The following is a 24,332-nucleotide window of genomic DNA, read 5'->3' on the forward strand; positions in this document are numbered from 1 at the left end:
TATGGCAACCCTACCTCTTTCCCCTTTATGATACACTCCCTGGCATAGCAAAGTTAAAATAGATTGAGTTAACTACTCAAACCAGAGAGAATGTATGTGAAAGAACAGAGGAGGATTGGGCAGATATCTCCTTAGAGTTGTGCAGGACCCAGGAGGACAGCATATTGTTGAATGGCCACAGTTACACTGTCATGATGTATACTTCCCCTCCTGGATATCCTAGAAATGCAATCTGAATATCTAATCATAGTTTTTTGAGGTGTGTAAGGATATTGGAAATAGTCCTAGCAACTCAGAGGCAAAGGATATTGGGTACACAAAATATTTGAAATTACAGTAACTTTTAAGATAAACAAGGATTCTTCCATTTTTCATCCTATGGATATTGTGAAAACTCCTCATTTATGGGTAACTAGAGAAGCACTCGCATTGTGTTTTCTAGAAAACTCTTAGTATGGAATTTTCAATGGAAAGGTCAAATTAAGTTCAGTAAAGCAGAAAATTCTAGAAACATTATCCAGCTAAACCTGCATGGTCTCAATACATGCTTAAATACCGCCCCCCCCAATATAAACCAACAGAAATTAAACATGCTTGGTTGCATCATTCTACTATTGTTTCAAATTATTCAAAGCTTATTATTATGCGATGAAAGCTTACCTTTAAAGCTGAACTGCAACTGATGCATAGTTGTAGAATCATATTTCCTTCTTTTTGTGAAATGATATAGGTTGTTGTCATTTTTGTGAATCTGAGGAAAGTGTAGTTGTTGGGGCCTGTTTGATGCCTGACACCCTTAGCCTCTTGATATTCATTGCTCGCAGGGCCCCAGTGAACCTGATGTATTAAAGCAATAAAGTACAAATGATCTCCTTGCTCCTAGCAAGATTTACACACCCAAATACTTTCGGGTAGAGAAGGCAATGCTTGTTCTTTAAGCAGAGGAATGCTTCCGTTTTTGGCTTAGCCTGTAATTTCTTTGCCAACAAACTCCCAGGTGCATATTTGAGGCCGTGTCTATCATTTGCCATGGTATCAGGGTTTCATTAAAACAAAACCCATGGAATCCACACCATCCCTTTTCTTCCCACAGAAATTTTGGGATTACTCCTTTAAGGAGTAGATAGAATGCATACAGGAATTTCGTGGGGGGTGGGGCGGTTGTATGAAGCAACGTACTCAAGGGTTTTTAACGAACAAGTTGTTTCTGTGCTACAAAATGACACTTCAGTACATATGTATGGGGCTTTCGAAACTGTATGTCAGGAAAGAGGCCTGCCTGGGAGATAACGGGTCTCTTTGGGATTGCCCAGAAAACCTATAACCCAAACGGTTATTTTCCTGTCCAAGATTTATCTTCATTATCCCGGGCCTCTTTAATTTAGTGAACAAGACCATAATGCAGCACTCCCCAGTATGAAGCTATTCATACAGAAACAGAATATAAACATTTATATGTCTGATAAAATGTAGTTTCAAACAGTTTAAGCAGGTCATATAGGAATTACAAAAAAAAAACTTTTTTATGATTTGTTTAGGAAATCCTTTCAAACCCTGTTTATATCTTTATGGAGCAGCTTTTTAATCACATGGGTTTATGCTCAGATTAGAGTATTTTCTTTACAAGCTTTAGTGTTTGAGTGTATTTTTTATTTTATTTCCAACATCAGATGTTATGCAATGAACCCCAGTCTATTGTGTAAGCTCTCACATCTGCTCAAGGGATTATTTTGTAATCCCTGTAACGTGTCCTGACAGTTAAATCCTTTTTCAATTTTTATGAAAGAGAAGTACCCCTTAAAACTTCATTACGTAGCTGTCAAAACTCCTCCAATGGTTTCATAGGAGCTGCCATGGTACATTGCAGCCAGCACAGATTGGCATTTATTTAAATCTCCGGACACGGTTATGTTTTCTCTTGCAGACTGGAAACTTCTTTGGTGAGGTTGAGGGTGCAGTGATGAACAAATTGCTCATAATGGGTTCTTTTAAAAGGTAAGAAGTCTACTCTCCACTACTTTTCGCAGTCATCAAACAAAAATGATAATACATAGGAAGACAAGTTCAAAAATTATTTTGCTTGTTTCTGTGTAATGGCTTCTTTTATTTCTATCCTGATTTTCTGTCTGAGGCTGCTAATGTGAAAATACAATCGCATTGGGCCTGGTTCTTTCCCCTGTGGGCATCACAGTGCTCTGGGTTGGTATTTCTTCCACCAACCCACCCACACCCCCAGAAGAGTTATCATTAACTGTGGCTGTTGCAATCATAGAACCCTGAAGCACCACACTTGTCACTTTTTTCCATGATGAGGAGTTACCATTAGTGAACACTCTTTGGATTCAGTCAGTCAACCAGTTATAAATCCGCTTAACAGTTACCTCATTTAGCCCACATTTTACCAGCTTCTCCACAAGAATATCATGGGGGACTTTGTCAAAAGTCTTACTGAAATCAAGATACACTATGCCCACAGCATTCCCCTGATCCACTCAGCTTGTAAAAAAGAAAAGAGGTTCATCTGGCATGACTTGTTTTTTGAGAAATCCAGACTGGATCTTTCCACTAACGTAGTAGAAGGAATTCACACTAAGACAATCATTCCATTTTGGCTTAATGAATGGACCCCCCCCCCCCAGTGCACTTTTCTGGGCTTTCCCCACCCTTGCAAATACATCTGCTGATGGAACTTATTACACTCTGTATTAGTATATCTTTGCTAATATATGCATATATATAAATATATGAACACTCTGTATTAGTATATCTTTGCTAATATATGAATTAAGCACACTTTCCAATAGTATATGAATTTTTTGTACACATTGTTTGTTTTTATTTTTTAGCTTTTATTTATGAAATTTTGACAGTTTTTATACACACACCATACAATATAAATCACTGAACTCTTTTTTCAGTCCATCTCTCGATAGCATTCTATGGAAATCTTGATTTGCTGCATATCCTGATATTTCACCCATTATCTTCTCAAGTCTTCTTTTTTGATGTTATCTGCTGCTTACATGTTAACTCCTACTTGTACGTTAAATTGTATATTGTACCCTTAAGTTAATCTCCGAAACACCTCCACTCTTCTCTTCTCTTTAACTCATCCTTATTCCTTAGTTTCGCGGTTATGGTTACTAATTATATGTATTCTATTTGTTCTGCCAAAACTCTTCTTCTTTCAGTTTTTTCGCATATACTATTCTAGCTGCAGCGGTTGTGTATAAAAATATATTGAGTGCCTTTTTGGGAATGTCATCACCTATTATTCCCTCTGGTCTATTGGGAAATGTGAGTTTTACAATCTTTTTAAATTCCATGTGAATCATTTCCCAATACTCTCTAGTGTACTTACACGCCCACCACATATGAATCAGGGTTCCCTCTACCTTCCAGCATAAATTAAACCCCCTTTTGTACATTTTCACTAATTTGCTGGGTGTCAAGGAACACTGGTACATCATCTTTTGTAGGTTTTCCTTAATAAGATAGAAGGCAAAGAAATTCATGGTTTGCCCCCATAATTTTTCCCATGCAGACAATTCTATGTTGTAACCAATATCTATAGCCCATATTGTAATTGTTGCCTTTTGGTACACATTATTCTGTTGACAGAATATATCACAAATGGTAAAGTGTAAATTTTGAAAAAAAATACCTGTGTTTTGGTTCACATACCGTTTGAATTACGTAGATGTTCCTTTAAAAGCAAACGGAATACATTTCTCCTCCGTCTTTAGTTGTCTTGCTACTATTCCTGCTCTGTGGGCCATTCATAGAAAAATCCATATACATATTCTCTGGAAGAATTGGGTTTTTGATCAGTGATCAGTGGTTGGGAGAGGCATAGAAGCTCTCTAAAAAAAGTTTCTTCAGTGAGGCTAGACAATTTATTTACATCAGCTAACTTTCTGATGTAAGTAGTTACTGACCTTAGAGGTATACTCAGGGGGAATTTGCCTTTGTATTACACAGATATTCCCGAACTGTAATATCTAACAACTGTAAAATCATTGCTAAAGCAAGATAGACTTTGTTCAGGTGAAACAGAAATGTTTTTAAACGTTAACAAATAAAATACCTGCAGAAATTAAGAAATCCAGTTCCAAGTTATATTGAAAAGCTAATCCCATCCCACAACCATATTTTATTGCAAGTAATGCAGCTTAGTCATGCTGGCTACATGACCTGGAAGCTGTACGCCGGCTCCCTCGGCCAATAAAGCGAGATGAGCACCGCAACCCCAGAGTTGGCCACGACTGGACCTAATGGTCAGGGGTCCCTTTACCTTTCATGTATAACTAATGTGTTAGCGTTTTTAAAAAGCAAACAAACAGACCTTCATGCACACATAGCTTATATTTTTGTCATGTAATATGTTGTAGAGCATTATACTGAGTTAGGGAAAGTTAGGGAAAGACTGACTAAAGCTAAAGTGGGTGTAGCCCCTTTTATAGCCTTGGTATCTAATTTGAGACGGCTCATTGATTGAAAAGTTAATACGCTGAGAACAACCAAGTTCCATCCTGAAGACAGCACATAAAGAAAATGAGGTGGTTATTTAAACAACAGGAGCTGGCAATTAAAAAGGAGATAAATCCCAAATAGGGTAATTTTCCTAAGTAACCCACCTGCCTCTTCCCTCTCTGCAAAGCAGATAATTTTTGTTGTAGACTGGGAGAAAGCAGGCAAACAGCAGAGGTCTTTAAAATAGCCCAGCTGCAACAGAGACTTTTCTGCAGTCCCCCCTTCCTTTGTCAAAGCTATGAATAGTCACTTAGGGCCTATTCATCTAAATGGCTGCAACATCCTGGCTGGCAGTTCCACATGCTGCAGCAGTAACTGCTCTAAACAGGAACCATGTGAGAGATGTCAAGTACACAATGTGGTCATTTCCCACACCTGTGCTGCTCACCCCTCCCCCAAAAAGAAAGGCCCCACAGTAGTGAAGAGAATGAACAACATCACCGGCTTGCCTCACATGGCTTCCAATTAACAGGGGCTATTATTGTGGACGTGAGAGCTGGACCATAAAGAAGGCTGATCGCCGAAGAATTGATACTTTTGAATTATGGTGCTGGAGGAGACTCTTGAGAGTCCCATGGACTGCAAGAAGATCAAACGTATCCATTCTTAAGGAAATCAGTCCTGGGTGCTCACTGGAAGGACAGATCGTGAAGCTGAGGCTCCAATACTTTGGCCACCTCATGAGAAGAGAAGACTCCCTGGAAAGGACTCTGATGTTGGGAAAGATTGAGGGCACAAGGAGAAGGGGACGACAGAAGACGAGATGGTTGGACAGTGTTCTCAAAGCTACTAACATGAGTTTGACCAAACTGCGAGAGGCAGTGGAAGACAGGAGTGCCTGGTGAGCTCTGGTCCATGGGGTCACAATGAGTCGGACACGACTAAACGACAACAACATTATTGTGGATACAGGGAAACCTAGTCAAATAGAAGCAGCCAAAATGTCACAGGAGGCTTGTACTTGTGGTTTGGCTCTGATTCCCCTTCTTTTCAGGCTTGGTTGCAATGAACGGCACCAAGGCTGGAAGTTGCAAAGTCTAGATAGTTGGTAGTGCCTCTGAGCATGTATAGGGCGTGACACTGAATAGCCACAACCATCTCCTACACATTTTGGATTAAGGAATATTTTCACCTAGGACGGATGCATTTTGAAAGCTCCCCTTTCAGAGAGCTTAACAATATAATAACTAATGGGCACCCTGGTGCTTAAAGTGTTGCAGTGGTGTGTTCAGATAAACTTAGTTTGTATCAAAAATGTTACAGAATTGTCATATTAGAAGACCAGTCTCAAATCATGTTGCTTATGCCAAATGTTCTTCTTATGAGCATTTTTCTTTTTTTCTCCATTTTTTTATTTACTGCACCAGTATTGCTGCTGGCGTTTGCATCCAGTTTATAGTGCTATCTGTTGTCTGGGTTTCCATATAGGCAGATGTCTAAGCCTTAATACATTACAAAATGGATAGTTAGAAGTCATCAGTAGAGGGTTTGTTTTGGTTTGTTTGTTGTTGTTGATTGGTTTGGGGTTTTGTTTTTTTTTGCCATTGTAATCATGTTTTGCAGGAAGCTTCCAACTGGACTATTTGCTGTGGAAAATGGATATGACTACATCTACTCTACATTCAACATTTTTTAATTGATTAATGAAGAGCTGGAAGGGAGTAACCCCCCCATACACACACGCCTATTTTAACATATGCATAATCCCAAACCCCTGAGATCTGGAAGGGGAAAACTCATGGGTCACAGTGACACCTATCCACCACTTAAAGCACATCTGCAGCATTTGGTGATAATGCTCCAGAGTGTCTCTTACGTGAATGGAAGGGGATGAGATCTAGTGGAGGATCCTTCTGGAAGGAGGGTGGTAGTTTCCCCCCTTTGTACCATGTCCCACACTGTTCTACAGGTACTTCCAACTCTCATTTTTCAGGATTTTGAGAAGGGAGGGTATGAGGAACTGATGAAAATAGACTCCCCCCTCTTCCCTGGGCAGGAGCATTTCCTGAGTGGAATTCTGTCAGACTTATGGACCCAAGCCGGTGATTTCACCCATTACTACTAAAATCCACGGCAGGTGTAAATGTGAACATTTATAAAACATTGGAGGAGTTTCAACTGGACAGTGTAAAGTATACATATTGTCAGATGTTAGTTCTTTCCATTTCAATAAAGCCAAGATGCTAACTAGTCTCTGGTGGAAAAGAACAGCAAATGTTTCTCCCTCTTGTGAAATGTACACAGTGCATATATTCTTCCAAAATAAAACCACCGTGTTTCATGTATTGTGAGCAAATTGGAATGAATCTTTAAAGGCATGAAGTGACTACGTATGCTTTCTATCCTTAAAACTGAATCACGTGCATTTTAGGAGGTTTATATGGTGTGGAAGCCAAATGTTCTTCCTGTTTCTAGGAACAGAATTCCCTTTCCATGCAGTCGCTTTGATCTGACAATTTTTTACTGGGGCATTTTACGTTCTTCTGAGAAAGATGTGGCACAATATGCTTCCAGACATGATGCTAACCTAAAAATCAATGGACAGTAGTTCTCTAGAATTGGACCATAATGTTATATTGATAAATCTATTTCTGTACTGCCAGTTGGAGTTTTTCAAATGTATTGAATATTTTAAATAACTGTCCAAGGGTAAATATCATACTTTCCTCAAAGTAAAGACCTTGCATTCATGTAAGTCACATGAATATCTCTTCGAAAATGTAACTGAACACTTTGCATTGAAATGTGAGATGCCTACAGAGCATCCCGGGGCAAACATTGTTATAATTTGCTGGCATAACCTGAGCTGCTGGTAATCCTTTGAAGTTAAATTGACTTCAGACAGCTTTTCTTTTCTCCTTGTAATCCATTGCAGAGTTCAAACCTTGATTTTTACTATATCAGGAAATTGTCTATAAAAGAGTCGGTTTTGTCTCAAGGTGTTTTGCTCTAAAAGGATGCATGTTAAGTCGCTAAAAAAAGTTCTATGGCATTACTTCCAGGAATAAGTTTCTCATGAATGTGTTTTACCTGACTTTTTGCCTGATACACAGAGAAACTATCCCATGGTCATTGATAATGACAAGGTTGCAGGCAGTTAGCACAGTGATGTCAGAAACACTCAGACATATTATTATCAGTTGCTAAAATAAAGCACAGAAGCTAAGTGCAGTGGTGCACAGCCCAAGGCTTGGGCTGGGCCAGTTTTATGGATTTAAATTTAGTTCAGAGGGAAAGCAGATAGTTAGTGTGTTCTTTAGCTATAATCAGCAAAAGAGGAAACGGCTATCTGTAAAATGTAGATACTCAAAAGATACACAATCATTACAAGAAGGGGTGATAATCTGGAAGTTATTCTTCTGCAGCAGCCTTCCACAACTTGGTGCCCTCCATAAATTTTGGACTTCAGCTCCCAACAGCCCCAACCAGCACAGCCATGCCACCAAAATCTGGAGGGCACCAGGCTAGTGAAGCCTGTGTTGCAGCATTTAGTTTACAAGTACTTGTGGGCTTCCCACAGGCATCTAGTTTGCCAATGTGAGAATAGGATGCTGGACAAGATGGGCCATTGGCCTGATCCAGTAGGATCTTTTTGGGATCTTATGAAATGGCTTTCAGGTGTATTATTTTTTAAGCAATGGGGTAAAAACAAGCACATTTCCCCGATTATAGCAGAGTTTAAATTTACCAAGAATGATTATTGCTTATTTATATAATATATTTATGTCCCCACCCCCTTCGTAATATTTACTCAGGGTCATTTGCTATGTAATTTTAAACAAACAATAATAAAATAGGCAATTAAGGCTGCAGTCTGTAGCCACTTAGCTGACAATGAACTAGTGGATACTCCCTCTGGAATAGATATGTACAGGACTGCACTGGACAAGTAATAAGCAATCCTATGCTTTCTGGGAGGGTGGCTGAGGGGCTGTGGGATGCTGTGGGCACCCTGTTCTGTGGGTGAAGAGGGAGATCCGCAGGCAGAGGCTTCCCTGGTATGGTGGTGGAGAGCTCTGGAGCCATTGATCTTCCACGGTGAGTGCTCCACGAACAATTTGTCCACAAATGGGGTGTGTCAGGGATGGATCAGGGGACACTTTGGAATGGATCCAAAGTTCCCTTCTTACCTTGGCATCTTCCCCTGGTATCTTCTGCCAGCTCTGGAGCTGTTATGGCTGTTTTCTGTCTCATTGGTATGAATGGGAACTGGGAATGGAAAAGGCCACTCTCATGCATGCACTCCTTTTCTCCCTGGCTGCAGTGAGCCAGCAGGACTTAGGAAGTAGTGGCTCCTCTGTGATGGAATCTCCCCACCACCAGCTTTTTTTAACTGCTCTGTAATAATAATAATAATAATAATAATAATAATAATAATAATAATAATTTTATTGTTTATACCCTGCTCATCTGGCTGGGTTTCCCCAGCCACTCTGGGCAGTTTGTGGCATATCTAAAAATATAATAAAAACACCAAGCGTTAAAAACCTCCCAATACAGGGCTGCCTACAGATGTCTTCTAAAAGTTGTGTAATTCTTTATCTCCTTGGCATCTGAAGGGAGGGCATTCCACAGGGAGGGTGCCACTACCAAGAAGGCCCTCTGCCTGGTTCCCTATAACGTAACTTCTTGCAGTGAGGGAATCAGCAGAAGACTCTCAGAGGACAACCTTAGTGTCCGATGGGGGTGGAGACATTTCTTCAGGTATATGAACATATTAGAAGATTTTGAGAGGATAGCAAAAGTAAACATTCCCGTACTCTCTTATCTGCCTTTGGCCCAGAGAGAAAACAACAACTAGAAGGCCACTTGCACTGACGCGAGATCCATCACCTTCTTGTACAAAGATATCCCTATAATATTAATGTGTTAGTCATATGGAAGAACAGTAAAGCCACGTATATCTTCATATTGTGATGCATTACATGGAGAGATTGGAAAAGGCCAAGGGGCATTGTGCCAGAGACAACAATTGGATAAGGAACAGGCAAGTCAGACAGCAGTATTGCGTACCATGGGAAAAGGTTTCTAAATATGTTATTGCAATTTGCTGCTCTAATGTGGACAAATGTTCAGTACAGCCTCTTCTATAATGATCATTTGGACACCGGGCCTTCAACTGTAACCCATGAATTATGTTACTTTTAAGTCCCATATGGTATCCTGTTCCAGTTTTGGCAATGAGAAATGGAGAGGGGAAGAGAGCCAAGGTCATAACACTGTTTTTCCTTAGCCAATAGACCACCTACTGGGAGCTACTGCTTTAACTGTAATGAGCGCCTTTCCTTTACTGTACTTCCCATCCGCACCAATGTTATGTAATGTTACAGGTAGCAGGTAGTTCAGATGGTAGAACATGAGATTCTTAATCTTAGGGTTGTGGGTTCGAGCCCCATGTTAGGCAAAAGATTCCTGCGTTGCAGGGGGTTGGACTAGATCACCCTTGTGGTCCCTTCCAACTCTACAGTTTTAGGTATTAACGTACCCCTTTATAAACAGAATTTCTGCTGATCTAGCAGGTAGTGTTGGCTAAGGAGCACTTCACCCATTGTGCATTTCTGTCTCTTCTATAATGTACATTGAGTACCTTTGGCTAAAAAAAAGGCATACTTTGTGTTTCTTTCACTTGTTTCAGAGGCACAGCAGAACCATTTGTATAATATCCAGCTCCACACACACACCCCAAACAAACTTGTTCATTCTATAACAGTCATATTTCCATTCATACATCTCTTCTTAGCCAAAGGGCTAATCCAACTCCAAATGGCTTTCTTTCTTTCCCCTCTAGGTCACAGAGACCTGTGGCAAATTGTCCACTGTGATATATTCAGCCTCTGCAACATATTGTGGGGAAGAAGAGAAACTACTTGTGTTAGAATGGCAATTCTAAAATTGTATGTCTTGTAGCTGAATGTAGTCAGCATTGAGCTTCATGAAGATAGTTCTGCAAATATTGTCATATTGTGGGTCCTATTTTTTTAAAAAATATATGTTTAAGTATGAAGAAAGTCACATTTCAAACCATTTTTTAAATGTAGCGCCTCAATGTATAATCTTTATGGACATTTAAATCTGACTCTTCCATGTTCCAAACCACCACTCTTCTTACTTCACCATAAAACAGCATCATAAAACTACCGCAGACGAGGTCTATGCTTGAACCGCTTTTATGAAATGTAAAATGAATAGAAGAAATGGACAAATAGTTGAAAACTTTCCTTCATCACTCGGTTGCTACCTTCCTCTGTATTTTGCAGAAGTCATGTGCCAGTCCACCTTGTGCTGATCAAGGCTCATTTATAAGTGTAAATATGGCTTATTTGATAGAACTGTCTATATACTTTAGGTTGAAGTAATGAAAACTCCTCTGGCTGAAACTCAACCACCTACACCTTAGGAGGCCACAAAAAATGGAAGTGCAAGAATATTTCAGTCTCCTTGCTTTGGAAATGATTTCTAAAGCCAAAATTCAACCACAGGACTGTGACAAACCCAAAGTTAAACACTTTTGAGTCCCATTGATTTATAATGGTAGAGATTTAAGCACACATTTCTCTTTCCCTTTGAAACTAACTGAATCTTAATGAGCTTTGGCCCTTAATTTTGGACCAAGGGTTAGCTGTCTTAGCATTACATGGAGTGCATTCTACCCATTTCCTTGCCTTCTTTGTCTCCCCCCCCCCATTTTGTTTTCTGTGTCTGTAGTGTTTCTAATTATACCTATTTTTAAAAAATCTCACAGCTTTATTGAATACTTACAGACTTTACAGTGTTTTCTTCCCCTTTGCCTTTTATTCTTCTTTATCTGGAATATGTATTAATGATCCTTTCTAACCCCATTGCTCCCTTTTAAATGTTTATTTGTTCTACTTGCCTTGTGGGCAAGTCCTGTTGTATTTCACCCGGTTTTCCCCAGATGTATTTTCTTTCTTCTACTCAAGCCTTTTTTTCTATTCTTCTCTCTAGAATTACTCTTTATGACTACCAAGCCATGTGCAAAACAACCAAAGAAAGTAGCGACAGTGCCCATAGCTTACTGGATGTAAGTACAGTTCACATGAACATCCCTGCATTGTTGCTGCGAGAGAGAGAAAAAAAATGCAGTATATGTGTGTCATCTTTATGTTACAAGTCTTCTCAGAAGCCCCAGAAGTCTTCTCAAATTGCCTTTCAGCACTATTCCATATCACGAGAAAAATGGTTTGGAATAAATCAAGGCAAATGGGTTGTATTCATCTTAGCCCTCCTCAGAGTAGATCCACTGAAAATAATGAACCTAACTTCAATGGGTCTACTCTGAGTAGGACTAGTGTTGCATACCACCCAATGTGATCCACATTTGCCATTTCAGAACACACTACAGTAGCATTTTCTCCCAGACTAGCACTAAAGCTTTGTCGCTGTCTTTGTCTGTTATGAACACCTGCTTTCTGGAGTTTGTAAATTGCCTATAAACATTTGCTATATTTTAAATTATGAGGGGAATTTCAATAGCCCACAGCTTAACATTAAAACCAACAACACTTCAGCCATTAATGAACAATAGATTCATTTTCTAAGCATCTAACTTGTAGACCTACAAAAAGGGTTCTTCCTCCAGATGCACCTTTATTAAAATTATAAAGAGAGAGGCCTAGTGTGTTTTGAGCCTCAGGATTTTCTGCAAGATTTGTGAGTATGGTTAATGAATGGAAGGGGAGCAGATTGTTTGGGTTCAGGGAGGACTGGGGGGGGAGAGAAAAACTGGTAGCCCCATTGCACAAGCATATTTTCATCGTGAAAGCCGACCGCCACAACTAGATCTCACCGCAAAATGGCAGTTATATAGCATGAATATTTTTTATTCACTTGCAATAGAATCCTTGCCTATTTATTAGTCTTCAGTGTGATGGTTGCTTAAATTGTCAACAGAATATGAGTACAGTGGTGCATCGCAAGACGAAATTAATCCGTTCCGTGAGGCTCTTCGTATAGCGGTTTTTTCGTCTTGCAAAGCAAGCCCATTGACAGCTTGGCGGATTAGCGCTATTAGCGGTTTAGCAGCTTTTAGCGGATCAGCTGATAAGCGGCTTAGGGCTTAGGAAAAGGGGGGGGGGAGGGAAAAAACCCCGCAGGAACTCGCAAGACATTTTCGTCTTGCGAAGCAAGCCCATAGGGAAATTCATTTTGCGAAGCGCCTCCAAAACAGAAAACCCTTTCGTCTAGCGGGTTTTCCGTCTTGCGAGGCGTTCGTCTTGCGGGGCACCACTGTAGAATTCTGTAAAATTATGAAGCTCTGTAGAAAAGGAAGCTTAGTTTTGTACCTACCATTTCTTAAATTTGAAAACACAAAGTGACGGAAGCAAACCAAACCTTCACCGTTTATTATATACAATGAAATGGAATATTTTTTGGCTTATGATTGAATGTTTTGAAAGAACTGAGAAATAGACTTAAGTATTTTCTTCAGTTTTGGGTGATTTTTCTTCAGAAGCAAAATAAAAAGGAAAAAAAGTCAAAATGGAAAAAAAATTGTTTTCTACCTCTGCCTAACCTTCATTAGAAATCCTTAGCTTCACTGTTTTATGATCCTTCATGTTCTTTTTAGAATGGAAGAAGTAAGGTAAAGAAATATACAAGGTTTTGTTTTCTACTTTTTCATTTCACTTACTGCTGTACATTAGGTTTCAGAGTTAATCATTTCAGGTAGATGTCATCACTGGGAGATGTCTGGTGGTGTCTTTTCCTCTGACAAAATGTATCCACCAGTAGATTCCTCATCCTTCCTGCAGATCTTTGCACTTCCCAGAATCTGCTCCTGAGCTCAAGCCTGGGAAATAGTAGCTACTGAACGATTAAAAAACAACAACAACCCTTTTATTCATTTCCCTTCTGGGCCACTGATTATATTGATCATCATTTGTTAAAAAATGTTTTACAAAACTAACTGAACCACAAAATCTTGAAGGGGTGGTATTTACCAACAAAAGACTATGTTCTTGAAATATTACATAAATCCATCACTTGGTACACTTAAATATTATATATTCTAGTCTTTTGATTAAACAAATTGCTTCTCTCCAGCCTTATAAAGCTTTCTTTGCTGCAATAAAATGGATTGTGACTGAACTTGTCTTGTAAGTAACACTTACTAAGATTTGAAGATTATTTGTACCTTTCCATCTTGCATGTTTTTTCATGTATACAGCAATTTGCATCGATTTTCAAATCTGTGCGTAATTTCAGAACATGCTTAAAACCTGTTTTTGTGATGTAGTCATTTCCAACATGCGAACTAAATTTATTATTGTGGTTGCAGTTAAATCTAATATGAATATTTGGCTGTTTCCAGTGCTGCTTGGGTGGGCTGTTCCCAACCAAGTATCCTTTTTCAGAGGATCTTCTGTTCTGCAGTTTCATAAGGGATTCAAACACATAAGCTGTCACACGTGAAGCTTATGCAAGCTCTGTCTGTGTATCTTGCATTATAATAAATTATTGTCATTATCTAATAATATTTAAAATTAAAATGGACGAACGCTTGAGTAGGCAGTGCTCCTAAGCAGTTCAACCACACTAAGATTGTACCTTTAACATTTTTATTATAATCTTATCTGCAGACCAAGGAATATATGATTGGCCTGGTTTTGCAGACTCCCAGCATGCAGTTTAAAAGCTGAATTTCTTGAAAGGAGCAAAGAAAAAAAATGTTTTGTTGTGTTTGCTAATTGCCAATGAAAATCGTTGTAAAATTCAAAATCAAAACCTAGTGATCACTAAGATCAAGTTGAACAAAGCAATCTGCACCCTATATAGTTATGATCAAAAACATATTGTTTTTTATAGCAAGGATGGATGCTGGACTACAGCTTCCATCATCCCTGACCATAGATCATATAGGTTGGGGCTGATGGGGGTTGAAGTCCAGTAACATCTAGGATGCCAGTGTCGTACCATAGCATAGAATGAAGGCTAGGATGGGAATAATGTCATCATTTCTTCTTTTATACCATAGCAATGAAGGTTTGTACCATAGCAATGGAATTTTAATACAGTAGCAATGAAAGTTCAATCTACATATTATTTTTAATTAGAGAATCAAAATAGACAGTACTGAAAAATAACTATGCAACTTATCTGAAAGTTGAGATAGCTGAAGACTCCCAAACACTAGAAACTATGAGAAGTTTTACCTATGGAATCTCTTGATTATACAATGGAATACCAATTTTAGCAGAATTTGGAATGGCAGGATCAAGTCAACTGGGTTAAAATTAACAACAGTAGAAAAGAGTTCATCTTAAGCTACATTTATCTTTATTTTGAATAGAATGAAAGGAATCCTGTTACTGACAGCTAATGGTATGAACATGCCAGATGTAATCATTTGATATATTTGATCTTTTGTGGTTTAGGTTTCTGGTGGAATTTAATCTATGCAATTGGTGGCATTCAGATCTAACAACAAAGGGTAAGCACACTTTGTATTCATGGCGACATTAACAAATATGTTCTTTGCTTTTATAAACACAAGGCAGCATTCCAAAAGATCCATGGAACTCCATGTGTGCAGGCCCTTCCAGTTTTCTGCTATGAGAAGGGAAGCCTGCCATGCACAGGGACATTTTCCATTGCACATGCGGGCTTCTGATGACAGGCATTGGCTACAGTCCTGAAACCTGTGGGTCAAGCATAGTAAGATGATGGAGACTACTTAAGGGTAAGTGGTTTGAAGACTGCAGCCAAAGCCCATTACATTATCTTATGGCAGCCTTGCTTTAAAACTGCAGTGAGATTACAGGGCATAAAGCAAACTGTTTAACCATTTGGAATAACACTTTCATTTTTCAGCAAAGGCAAAAGAGACTATTGTAGAGCCAAACTTATTTCCTCCTTTGGTCCAATGTGATTCTCTAGATTGCAAACCATTTTCCTCTTACAGCACAATCCTATGCATGGGTACTCAAAAGGAAATCCTATTGAGTTCAGTAGGACCTGTTCCCAGGTAATTGTGTATAGGATTGTAGCCACGGTGAGCTTTGTAGCTTTCTTACTTGTTGATTTATTATAGTTATTTCATTCATTAGACTCAAGGGGCAGTAATAATCATAATCATAATCATAATCATAATTTATTATTTATACCCCACCCATCTGGCTGAGTCTCCCCAGGCACTCTGGGCGGCTCCCAATCAAGTGTTAAAAACAGTACAGCATTAAATATTGAAAACTTCCCTGAACAGGGCTGCCTTCAGATGTCTTTTAAAGATAGGATAGCTGCTTATTTCCTTCACATCTGAAGGGAGGGTGTTCCACAGAGTGGGCGCCACTACCGAGAAGGCCCTCTGTCTGGTTCCCTGTAACCTCACTTCTCGCAATGGGGGAACCGCCAGAAGGCCCTCGGCGCTGGATCTCAGTGTCCGGTTCTGTCAGCAGAAGGGAGAGGGAAGCAGTTTTCAGCAGTTCCACCTCCTTCTTGCAATGCTTCTGCACACCCCCTAAATCTTCTCCAGAGGGTTGTGGGGGGCAAAGAGAGAGGGAAACCAGTGCAAATTGCTGATCTTCTCTTTCCAGTACTGGAAACGGTATTCCCAGCTGAGCAATCTGGGAAGAGCTCCTTATTTGTCCCTTCTCCCAGACCCTGAACTGAGATCAAAGCAGAAATTTCCCAGAAGTCTTTTTCCCCGCTGATAAAATTGCAAAGACTTTTCTTTTTCTCATCCCAGGGCCCCCCGGCCCAACAAAGGCCACTTTGCAAAACTTTGCCTGAATATTTCCCCCCTAGAACAACACTAAGTCCAGGGATGTGAAATGGTAGATAGACTGCCAAAGCTATTGCTGCTGCTGCCACTTAAAAAAACCAAAAACCTTTAGACAAAACAAATAAATTGTTCATGGTGACCCCACGCCTGAAAAGCTGTTGGAGAATTTCTTCTCCCAACGGAGAAATTGAGTGAAATCATGCACCCAAGCAGGGCTTTTTCTCAGGGGGGAACTCACAGGAACTCAGTTCGGCACCTCTCATGCGGGCGCCATTGCTACTCTTAAGAAAACAAGGGAGGTATTTTTGGTGAGCTCCGGCACCTCTTTTTCTAGAAAAATAGCACTGCCCCCAAGTTCCCTCCCCAAGTGGAGGAATTAGAGGTTAGATGGCCATCTGTCATAGAAGCTTTAGTTGATATTCATGCATTGGACTAGATGAACCAGGCTCTCTTCCAGCTCCTCAATTCTGTGAATCTCCTGGACCAGGGATAGTTTTAGCTCCTATTCTAGTGATCCCTGAGGGTACTTTTGTTAGTTTCTCCCACGTGATTGAATGGGGCTAACATGTCTTTGGGGCAAAGCACTGCATTACAGTAGACAAAGGGGGAAAGATCTGCCCCCTACCCCTGACACAGCTCCTGGTGCAGCTCCTCCTACCTGGGGGGATCCTACAGGGAAATGCAAGGTGCAGCAGACCATCTGGGTTGTGATCTTGGTCATTTTGCTAGCATTTCCAGCATTGGCACTCTGCTAGGAGAATGTGTGGGTAGCACACAGCAGCCAAATGTAGTCCTCTGGTCTGCTGGATTGGAGCAGTACTGATGTAATCATGCAGTGTCCTTATGTGACCCCTGCCCTGCCCCCCCCCCCAATGTCATATGTTACGCTACCCAATGAAATGTCCTTTCGGCCCGTGACTCTCTCCCTCAAAACAAATAGAAATAAATGTGTGTTACCACTGTAACAGTGTTATTACCTTGCAACCTTCCTTCCTTAAGGGCAAAGGTTTGCCATTACCTCACTAGATAAAGATACTGAGCCTGAGGGGTATTCATTCACATTATAGCTGGAAGCAGAGCATGTAATTATATTCTTTAATTACCAGGAGACTGGAAAGTACCCCCTCATCCTGATCACTAGAAAGGTATCATTTTAATGCAGCTTGTGTTTATAGTTTAGAAGTGGATGAGCTGGCAGTGATATGGAAGGTGGTGAGCAGGCATTAAAGAGAGCAGGTTCAGAAACTAGAACAGAGATGGGGAACCTGTGGCCTTCCAGATGATGCTGGACTCCAACTCCTATCAGTCCCTGTCACCGTGAATGATGGGAGGTGGAGCCCAACAAAGTCTGGGAGCACCGAGTCCCTATCCCTGAGCTAGACTTCCTCTCTGTCTATTCTATTGAGAATTAAATCAACTGGGCCTGTTTTCCTGAACAAAGCACTCAAAGTAGCCCAATCTTTTTTTGTGGTTGTGAGAAATATTCCTGGAATTATTCCTTTATTATGATTGCAATCCACTTTTAAACTGTAAAATTGATGGCGACTTAGGTGGCTCCTATTGGTCACATATCCAGTCTCCAATCAGGGCTCACAACTGCAAGAATCATATGGCATCAAGGTACTCCCAGACCAACTAATGGGTAGCCGGTATAGGCCATAAAGAATGGAGATAACTGGGCAGAAATGAGTATATGTGTGTTCACATCCATTGTCAAGTATACATGAAAACAGTGTGGGGGACCCCTGCAAGTTCACTTTTATTTTGGATACGTTCATCAACTTAGAAGATTTTGCCTTCAATTGAGTTTTTCAGATGAGAGCTAATTGTAGGTGCTCCAGCAATTATAATAAAATACTATTGGTTAGTCACTCTTGGCAAACTGTACAAAAATACTGTTATATGGCATGGGTGCCTAACCTTTTTGGGGCAGAGGGACATATTGATCCATGGTCAGCAGTCTGGGAGCTGCATATCAAAGCAAGCATGCAAAAAATGCAATTTTTATTTTTGAAAATGCACATTTTAGAGATCTTGGGAGGGGTTACAAAAATTTTTGCATCACATTAGGGGACCCATTGGGGAGCAGCAAAAAGAAAAAAAACCTAATAACTTTGAAAACAAATTTAAAATTGACAAATTTTGCTGGGTCTTGGGGGCCACCAAAAACCCCTTGGGGGACATATGCAGTCTATGGACTGCAGGTTAACCACCTCTGTGATGCAGCCTTCAGCCTTACCATGTCTGTTCACACTGCTCTCCTCCTCCTCTGTGATGCTGTCGGAATGAGCACAGCAACAAGCGTAAGCCAGGTAACGGGTTTGTTGGTCAGAGAGTGTTTACAGCACCTTCAGTCCTGTTGTTTTGTATACTAGATACTAAAGTCACATTTGTTCATGCACACAGTTTAGCTTGTGTCAGAAATGTTTGTGCACCCTGGGTTAGCTAAGAGCAAATCGTGAATATCTAGTTTAATAACATCCCCTAGAAAAATAACATCCTCTTCATAAATGGATTTGTTAATTGTAAAATAACATTTATGCATTACCTATATAAATCACAGGGTGGCAGAAGCAGAGTAACGTTTTCATCCACTGTAAGGCGTTTGATATAGTATCTTACACTGTACGATTCTGAGTGAAGTTATTACCAAATTCCATCAATCTCTTTTATTTGCTTTAGCTCAGAGATTGAAACAAACCCTAGAGCCTTGTGACACCGAATACCCAGCTTTTGTTTCTGAACGCACAATCAAGGAGACCACAGGCAATATTGATTGCGATGATTGTTTCAAGTAAGTACTTCATTCTTACTGGTTGTGAAATTCTAAACTTCACACCAAAATCTGTGCTACAAACTTCTGCAATTAGTCTAGTCTAATCTTGGGAGAATGGATAACGGTTAAAGTTTGATGTTCATAAAGTTGTCAAGGAGACCAGAAATGTGTTAGCTATATATAAAAATATGAGTTACTCTAGCTTATTGGAAGAGACTTATGTGTGGTCCTAGCCACCAGGACTCTGCTGGTCAAAAGAGTCAACAATAGCAACTAGTTGCATCACATGATCTGGGTCTGATCCCATATTCAAATCACCGTATCTCCATCTGATTTATTACCTTATTAGCTAGTTATAAATTGCAGCTCTCCTAGTGGCTAACTTTGCAATCTATCAACAAACTAGGTGTCCACATTGTTTCTAAAACTGTACTGAAGCTCTTATCACAGATGGCTAGTCCCATTGCAGGTGCCTCACAACCTGGGGAACAGCTGCACAGGCAACCTTTCTTCTGATTTCAGGGTGCAGAGTTTAAAGTTGCATAGAGTGCTGAGTCCTTGTGTCTTCTGAATTGACAATGTCAGCTTTATTGAGCAGTTTCTGTTGGTCCCTTAATGAAGTTTGTTGATCAAAGCCTCCTCAGCTTACTGTTAAGAATTTGTATCCATTTCAGTATTCCTAGCCAAGGGCGAACGTTGCTAAATAAAATGTACAATTTACTGTATATTATTTATATATGTGCATGAGATAAGATTTTCCAAGTGCAGGATAACTTTTCTGGAGTCTGGCTCTGTAGCCTCAAATTGTACCAAGCATAAAGGAATTAAAAATCCATTTTTAAACCTTCTTTCTGTTAGTTTTAGCTGTATGTTCAGCTATAGAGGAGCTACAGTCATAAGAAGATAGGGACACACTCTTTTAAATAACTTAGGCAACTACATCACAAGGTTGGACTAGATGACTCTCGGGGTCCCTTCCAACTCTACAATTCTATGATTCTATGTTTGCTTAGTTTTTCTCCACATCCCAAACTACTTTATCATGCCTTAGAACACAATACTCAGCAACTACATCCACATGAAAGTTCTCCCAATATACTTTTTGTATAGACTTTTGCCTATTATATGCATTTTTTGCAATCAATTTTCCTGCATAACATTTTGAATGTTACTTTTCGTAATATTTTTTTCTTGCACACTTACCCAAGAATACACTTTTATTTGCATTTTTTGTTGGATAGCTGCATAATAAAATTTGGAGATGCGTGTATCTCAAAAGATAGGGTTTTTTTGTATATTGGTTCAGGAAGTGAAAATTAGTGGATTTTTATTAAAATGTGAACTACATAAAATTTCACCCCCACCCTTACCTGGGATTAATATGCCTTGAAATCACTGGGACAGACTTCCAAGTAAGCATACACATGATTCCAGTATACATTATGGATTGCAAGTTTTATGTATTCAAAACTACTGGTTGGTTTACCAGAATCAAGTGGAATGTTTGCTTGTAGGGGTTAGGGAGAAGTGTGAAATGCTAGATGAGACATTTTCTTTGCAAGACAGAAAGATTGCCCATTGTTGTTGTTGTTTATCCACTCTTCACCTTAAGGTCCTGGGGCAGGTTACAACAATTTAAAGTACAGTTTAAAACAGTTTTAAAACTTGCAATTAAAAATGCCATCACAAAAAATAGAATGTGAACCATCTATGTGAACAGTATAATAATATAATAGTCAGTATAATAGTCCTAGTAGTAGTAGTAGTAGTAATATCAGGTGCTGAAGGCCAGGATTTTCATCAGGCATATTTCAGTCCAAGGATTATCACAAAAAATGTTTGTCTGTCATAGTGCCTATCTTATGAGGGATAGCTCAGTCAGTAGATCATGAGACTCTTAATCTCAGGGTTGCGGGTTTGAGCTCCATACTGGGCAAAATATTCCTGCACTGCAGAGAGTTAGACTAGATCATCCTTGTGGTCCCTTCCAGCTCTACAATTCTATACTTCATACCCTACACTAAGGACCCCTGGAGCTGCTTGCAAATAAAAGCAGCAAAGAATAAGGTTCATAAGACTGCATAAAAATAGCAGTGCTGTAATAAAAACATTACAGTGTGTGTGTGTGTGTGTGTGTGTGTGTGTGTGTGTTGCTTATCAAAGACACTGGGCCAAGAGGGCCTCCATCAAGAGATAATTCATTGTTTGTGGCATTGTCCACAACTAAAAATGAATCCAAGTTGCACCGAGTGTTGCATTTTGAAACCAGACATTTGACATGGGAGGCATATAAATTCAGCATGAAAACATTTTTTGAAAACAAGGATTGTGCTGTATATGGATAGTTGTAATGGTTAATTTTCTGATGCTGGCAAATCTGTCTTGTTGCTAGCATGTAGCCCTAGTGTGCTGAGTAATAATGATGAGGCAAGCCTTAAAACATGTCGTTTATCTTAATTCTAGTGAAGTACTTGTCGGTGGCTTTTGTATTTCTCTTGTTGAGAACATCAGAAATGTGCCTGAATACTAAATTTTCATATGGCACAACTACTACATTTTTAAAGCTTCTTGAGAGTGGCATTGCAATCTGAAGGTCACCAGATGACTTTCTGTTGTGTTGCTCTACTTCTGAGGTCATGAGGGGACAAACCCAGAGCTGGCAAGTTCAAGGATTGTGGCTTCAGAATGTAATATTTCATGTTGATCTAAGGGGAAAGTTACTTGGATCCAAAAATGGGACCACACTCAGAAGGTCCAGTGTCCTTGGAATGCACTCTCACTGTTTGAAGCTAATGGCTGTCATCTGTCAAACCACACATTACTCATCAAGTTGTACTTTGTTCTCCTATGTGACCATTTATTTGCATCCACCAAGAATCAACTAAACAAGTGAAGATTCATAGTTTTAAAGTTTTGTATCTTAAGACATATTTCTAGGATATGTAGACCTCATTGCTAAATGGAACTATATGGACACATGCGGCTTTGTGAAGTTCTACCCACAGGCGTAAGATATCTTCACAAGAGAATGACTAATGTTACCCAATAACATCTGCATCAATTGTTTGAGTTTCCAGCAAAGTCAGTCCTAAGAAGAATTTCCACTGTGCCATTACAGCTTTATGCCTAAATATACCAACCTAGGAATGAGCAGTGGCGGATTTTGGTCTTTCAATGGTGCCCCTGTGTGAGGCCAAAATTCAGCTGCCGCCCCCCCCCCTTACCTTCTCTTCTGCCTCAATTCACTACATCATAGTTGCAGCACTCCTTAGGCTCAGCACCCAGTACAGTGGAACTGGTCACACTGCCCTAAATCAGCCCCTGGAATGAGAACAGGTTAAGTGGACTGGCCTTCTTTAAAGGAGAATTGGGGAGATACAGGCAACTCCCAATTTACACAGGGATTATGTTCCAAGGTACCGTGCATTTAAGTGAAATCGTGCATGTTTGGAACAACGTTGAAAAAGCCTGTGAACATCCCATTCCGCCCCTGCCCTGTTCTTGCCCTTTTTGTTACATTTTTAGGTCACTTTCAGCTTCGGTGTGATGTGCGTGTGTGCAGTTGCTCACATATTAGACATTCCCAAACTGGTCGCAGCCTGTATTTTAATTCAATACAATCAGTGTGATATTTTCCACACTGTGGATGCATGAGGAAGGAAAAGCAAAGTTGGATGAACTACCATTTCCCTTAGTTTGTGATGGCGGGACAGATGTGTGAGTGGAGTGGCATTCTTTGTACTCCTCTGTCCTTTCCTAGAGTTTTCTTTTATATTCCAGTCCCAATGTTTTCTTGATTTGGGTCCTTGTGAACAATACGAAGGCATGCATCTTTGTGCTGTCCAAGACATAGGCATAGGATTTCCTCACAAAATAATGTTCAATATATCCCAATAACCTCTGGGTTAATGTCTGCTTTGTGTTTGCTTTTTTGTGGGAAAGTATTTCCCCTATACCATTATATCTTTATGCCTGAAGTATATGTAAATGCTTTCTTTCACCCTCAAATGATGGCAAGTCACAGACTTTTCTTTGGTGGTAGGGAGGGGCCCAGTGAGGTTGGTTCTCCACTGCCAACATAAGGCCTCTCTTCTTTCAGAGGGGGAGATACAGAACTTCCTGTGGTCTCCAGAATGCCCTTGCAAAGGCCATAGGCTTCCAGGCTTCTAATAGAGCTGAGAACTCTGAAAAGCATTTGCAATGCAACCCTAAGCATGCATACTCTGAAACAAATTCCACTGAACTGAATGAGTCCTGCTCACTTGTAAGTGTGTTTAGGATGGCAGCCTTTTGTTATTATTTCAATATTCAGAAAGGCTTCAGTTAAATGAAGAAAAGGTTTAATTTAACAGGGCTAGTTTTCTCCCCAGATGAAAGACAGAGATCCAGCCGACTCTTTTAAAGATAATTTCAGGTCAAACGGAATAATATAATTCAGCAGTACTTGGATGAAGTGAGTTGGAAACTGAGTTTACTGAAAATTATAGTATTTTAAAAAATAATAAACTAAGATAATTTTCATAGAAAATCATTTTGTATTCCATAGTGGAAAGAAAACCTCCCTATGTTAGTAATACTCTAATCTCAAGACACTCATTATTTTTCTCTGGAAGCAATGGTAAACCAAAAAGAAATAATTTTGAGTAAGTGTTAGAGGCTCATGGGAACACTTTCGTTCACTGTGTAATTTATTCAATTACTGTCATTAACAATCAACAAATTATGACTTTGGGCAGATTCAAATGTTCTGTTTCTGACAGCACAGTGCTTTCACATGACTTTCTTAGTTCAGAATTCATAGGAAAGGGAGATTTCTTATATAAAGATTCCCTGCATTAAAACTGCATCCCTACAACCGGGCTAAGCACTTCTCCCTAATCTATAATGATGAAATGTGAAGCCTAATATTGTTGCTGACATATTGGCACATGAATTCTGAGGTGGTGCCCCTAGGTCCAGTGAGGTACCACATCTGGAAGAGTAAATTTAAATTGCCCCCCTGATACCACCTCTTTCTAAATGTTTTAATAATCTGGCTTGAAAGCCTTTGCAGACACACTTTCTGATCCTGTCCCAAGTCCTACTCGTGCAACAACAGCCGTATTCAGTTGGATGGATTTTATGTGATGGGCTAGTTTCTTATGATATTTTCTGCCTTTATAGTTTGACTTATTTAATGAAATTTGTATAGTGCTTTGCTGTAAGTAAAACGTCCAAGTGTTTGCCCATTTCGTTTTGCTGGACACTGCTTAGATGTTTTCTGTACACTATATAAATAGTTTT

General features: G+C 39.7%; 1 protein-coding gene across 3 annotated transcripts in view; it reads left to right on the forward strand.

The window, feature by feature from the left end:
• The window catches only part of CACNA2D3 (calcium voltage-gated channel auxiliary subunit alpha2delta 3), a 494,938-nt gene that overhangs the window by 444,851 nt on the left and 25,755 nt on the right, over positions 1 to 24,332 (forward strand). For all 3 annotated transcript variants that reach the window (XM_081848836.1, XM_081848837.1, XM_081848838.1), the window contains 5 exons: positions 1,925 to 1,995; positions 11,500 to 11,575; positions 13,597 to 13,649; positions 14,928 to 14,983; positions 18,956 to 19,067. In XM_081848836.1, the coding sequence (XP_081704962.1) occupies positions 1,925 to 1,995; positions 11,500 to 11,575; positions 13,597 to 13,649; positions 14,928 to 14,983; positions 18,956 to 19,067 (368 nt within the window). The remainder of the gene's footprint in view (positions 1 to 1,924; positions 1,996 to 11,499; positions 11,576 to 13,596; positions 13,650 to 14,927; positions 14,984 to 18,955; positions 19,068 to 24,332) is intronic.

Source organism: Podarcis erhardii (assembly GCF_964252035.2).
Source record: "Podarcis erhardii genome assembly, chromosome: 2".
NCBI classification, from domain to species: domain Eukaryota; kingdom Metazoa; phylum Chordata; class Lepidosauria; order Squamata; family Lacertidae; genus Podarcis; species Podarcis erhardii.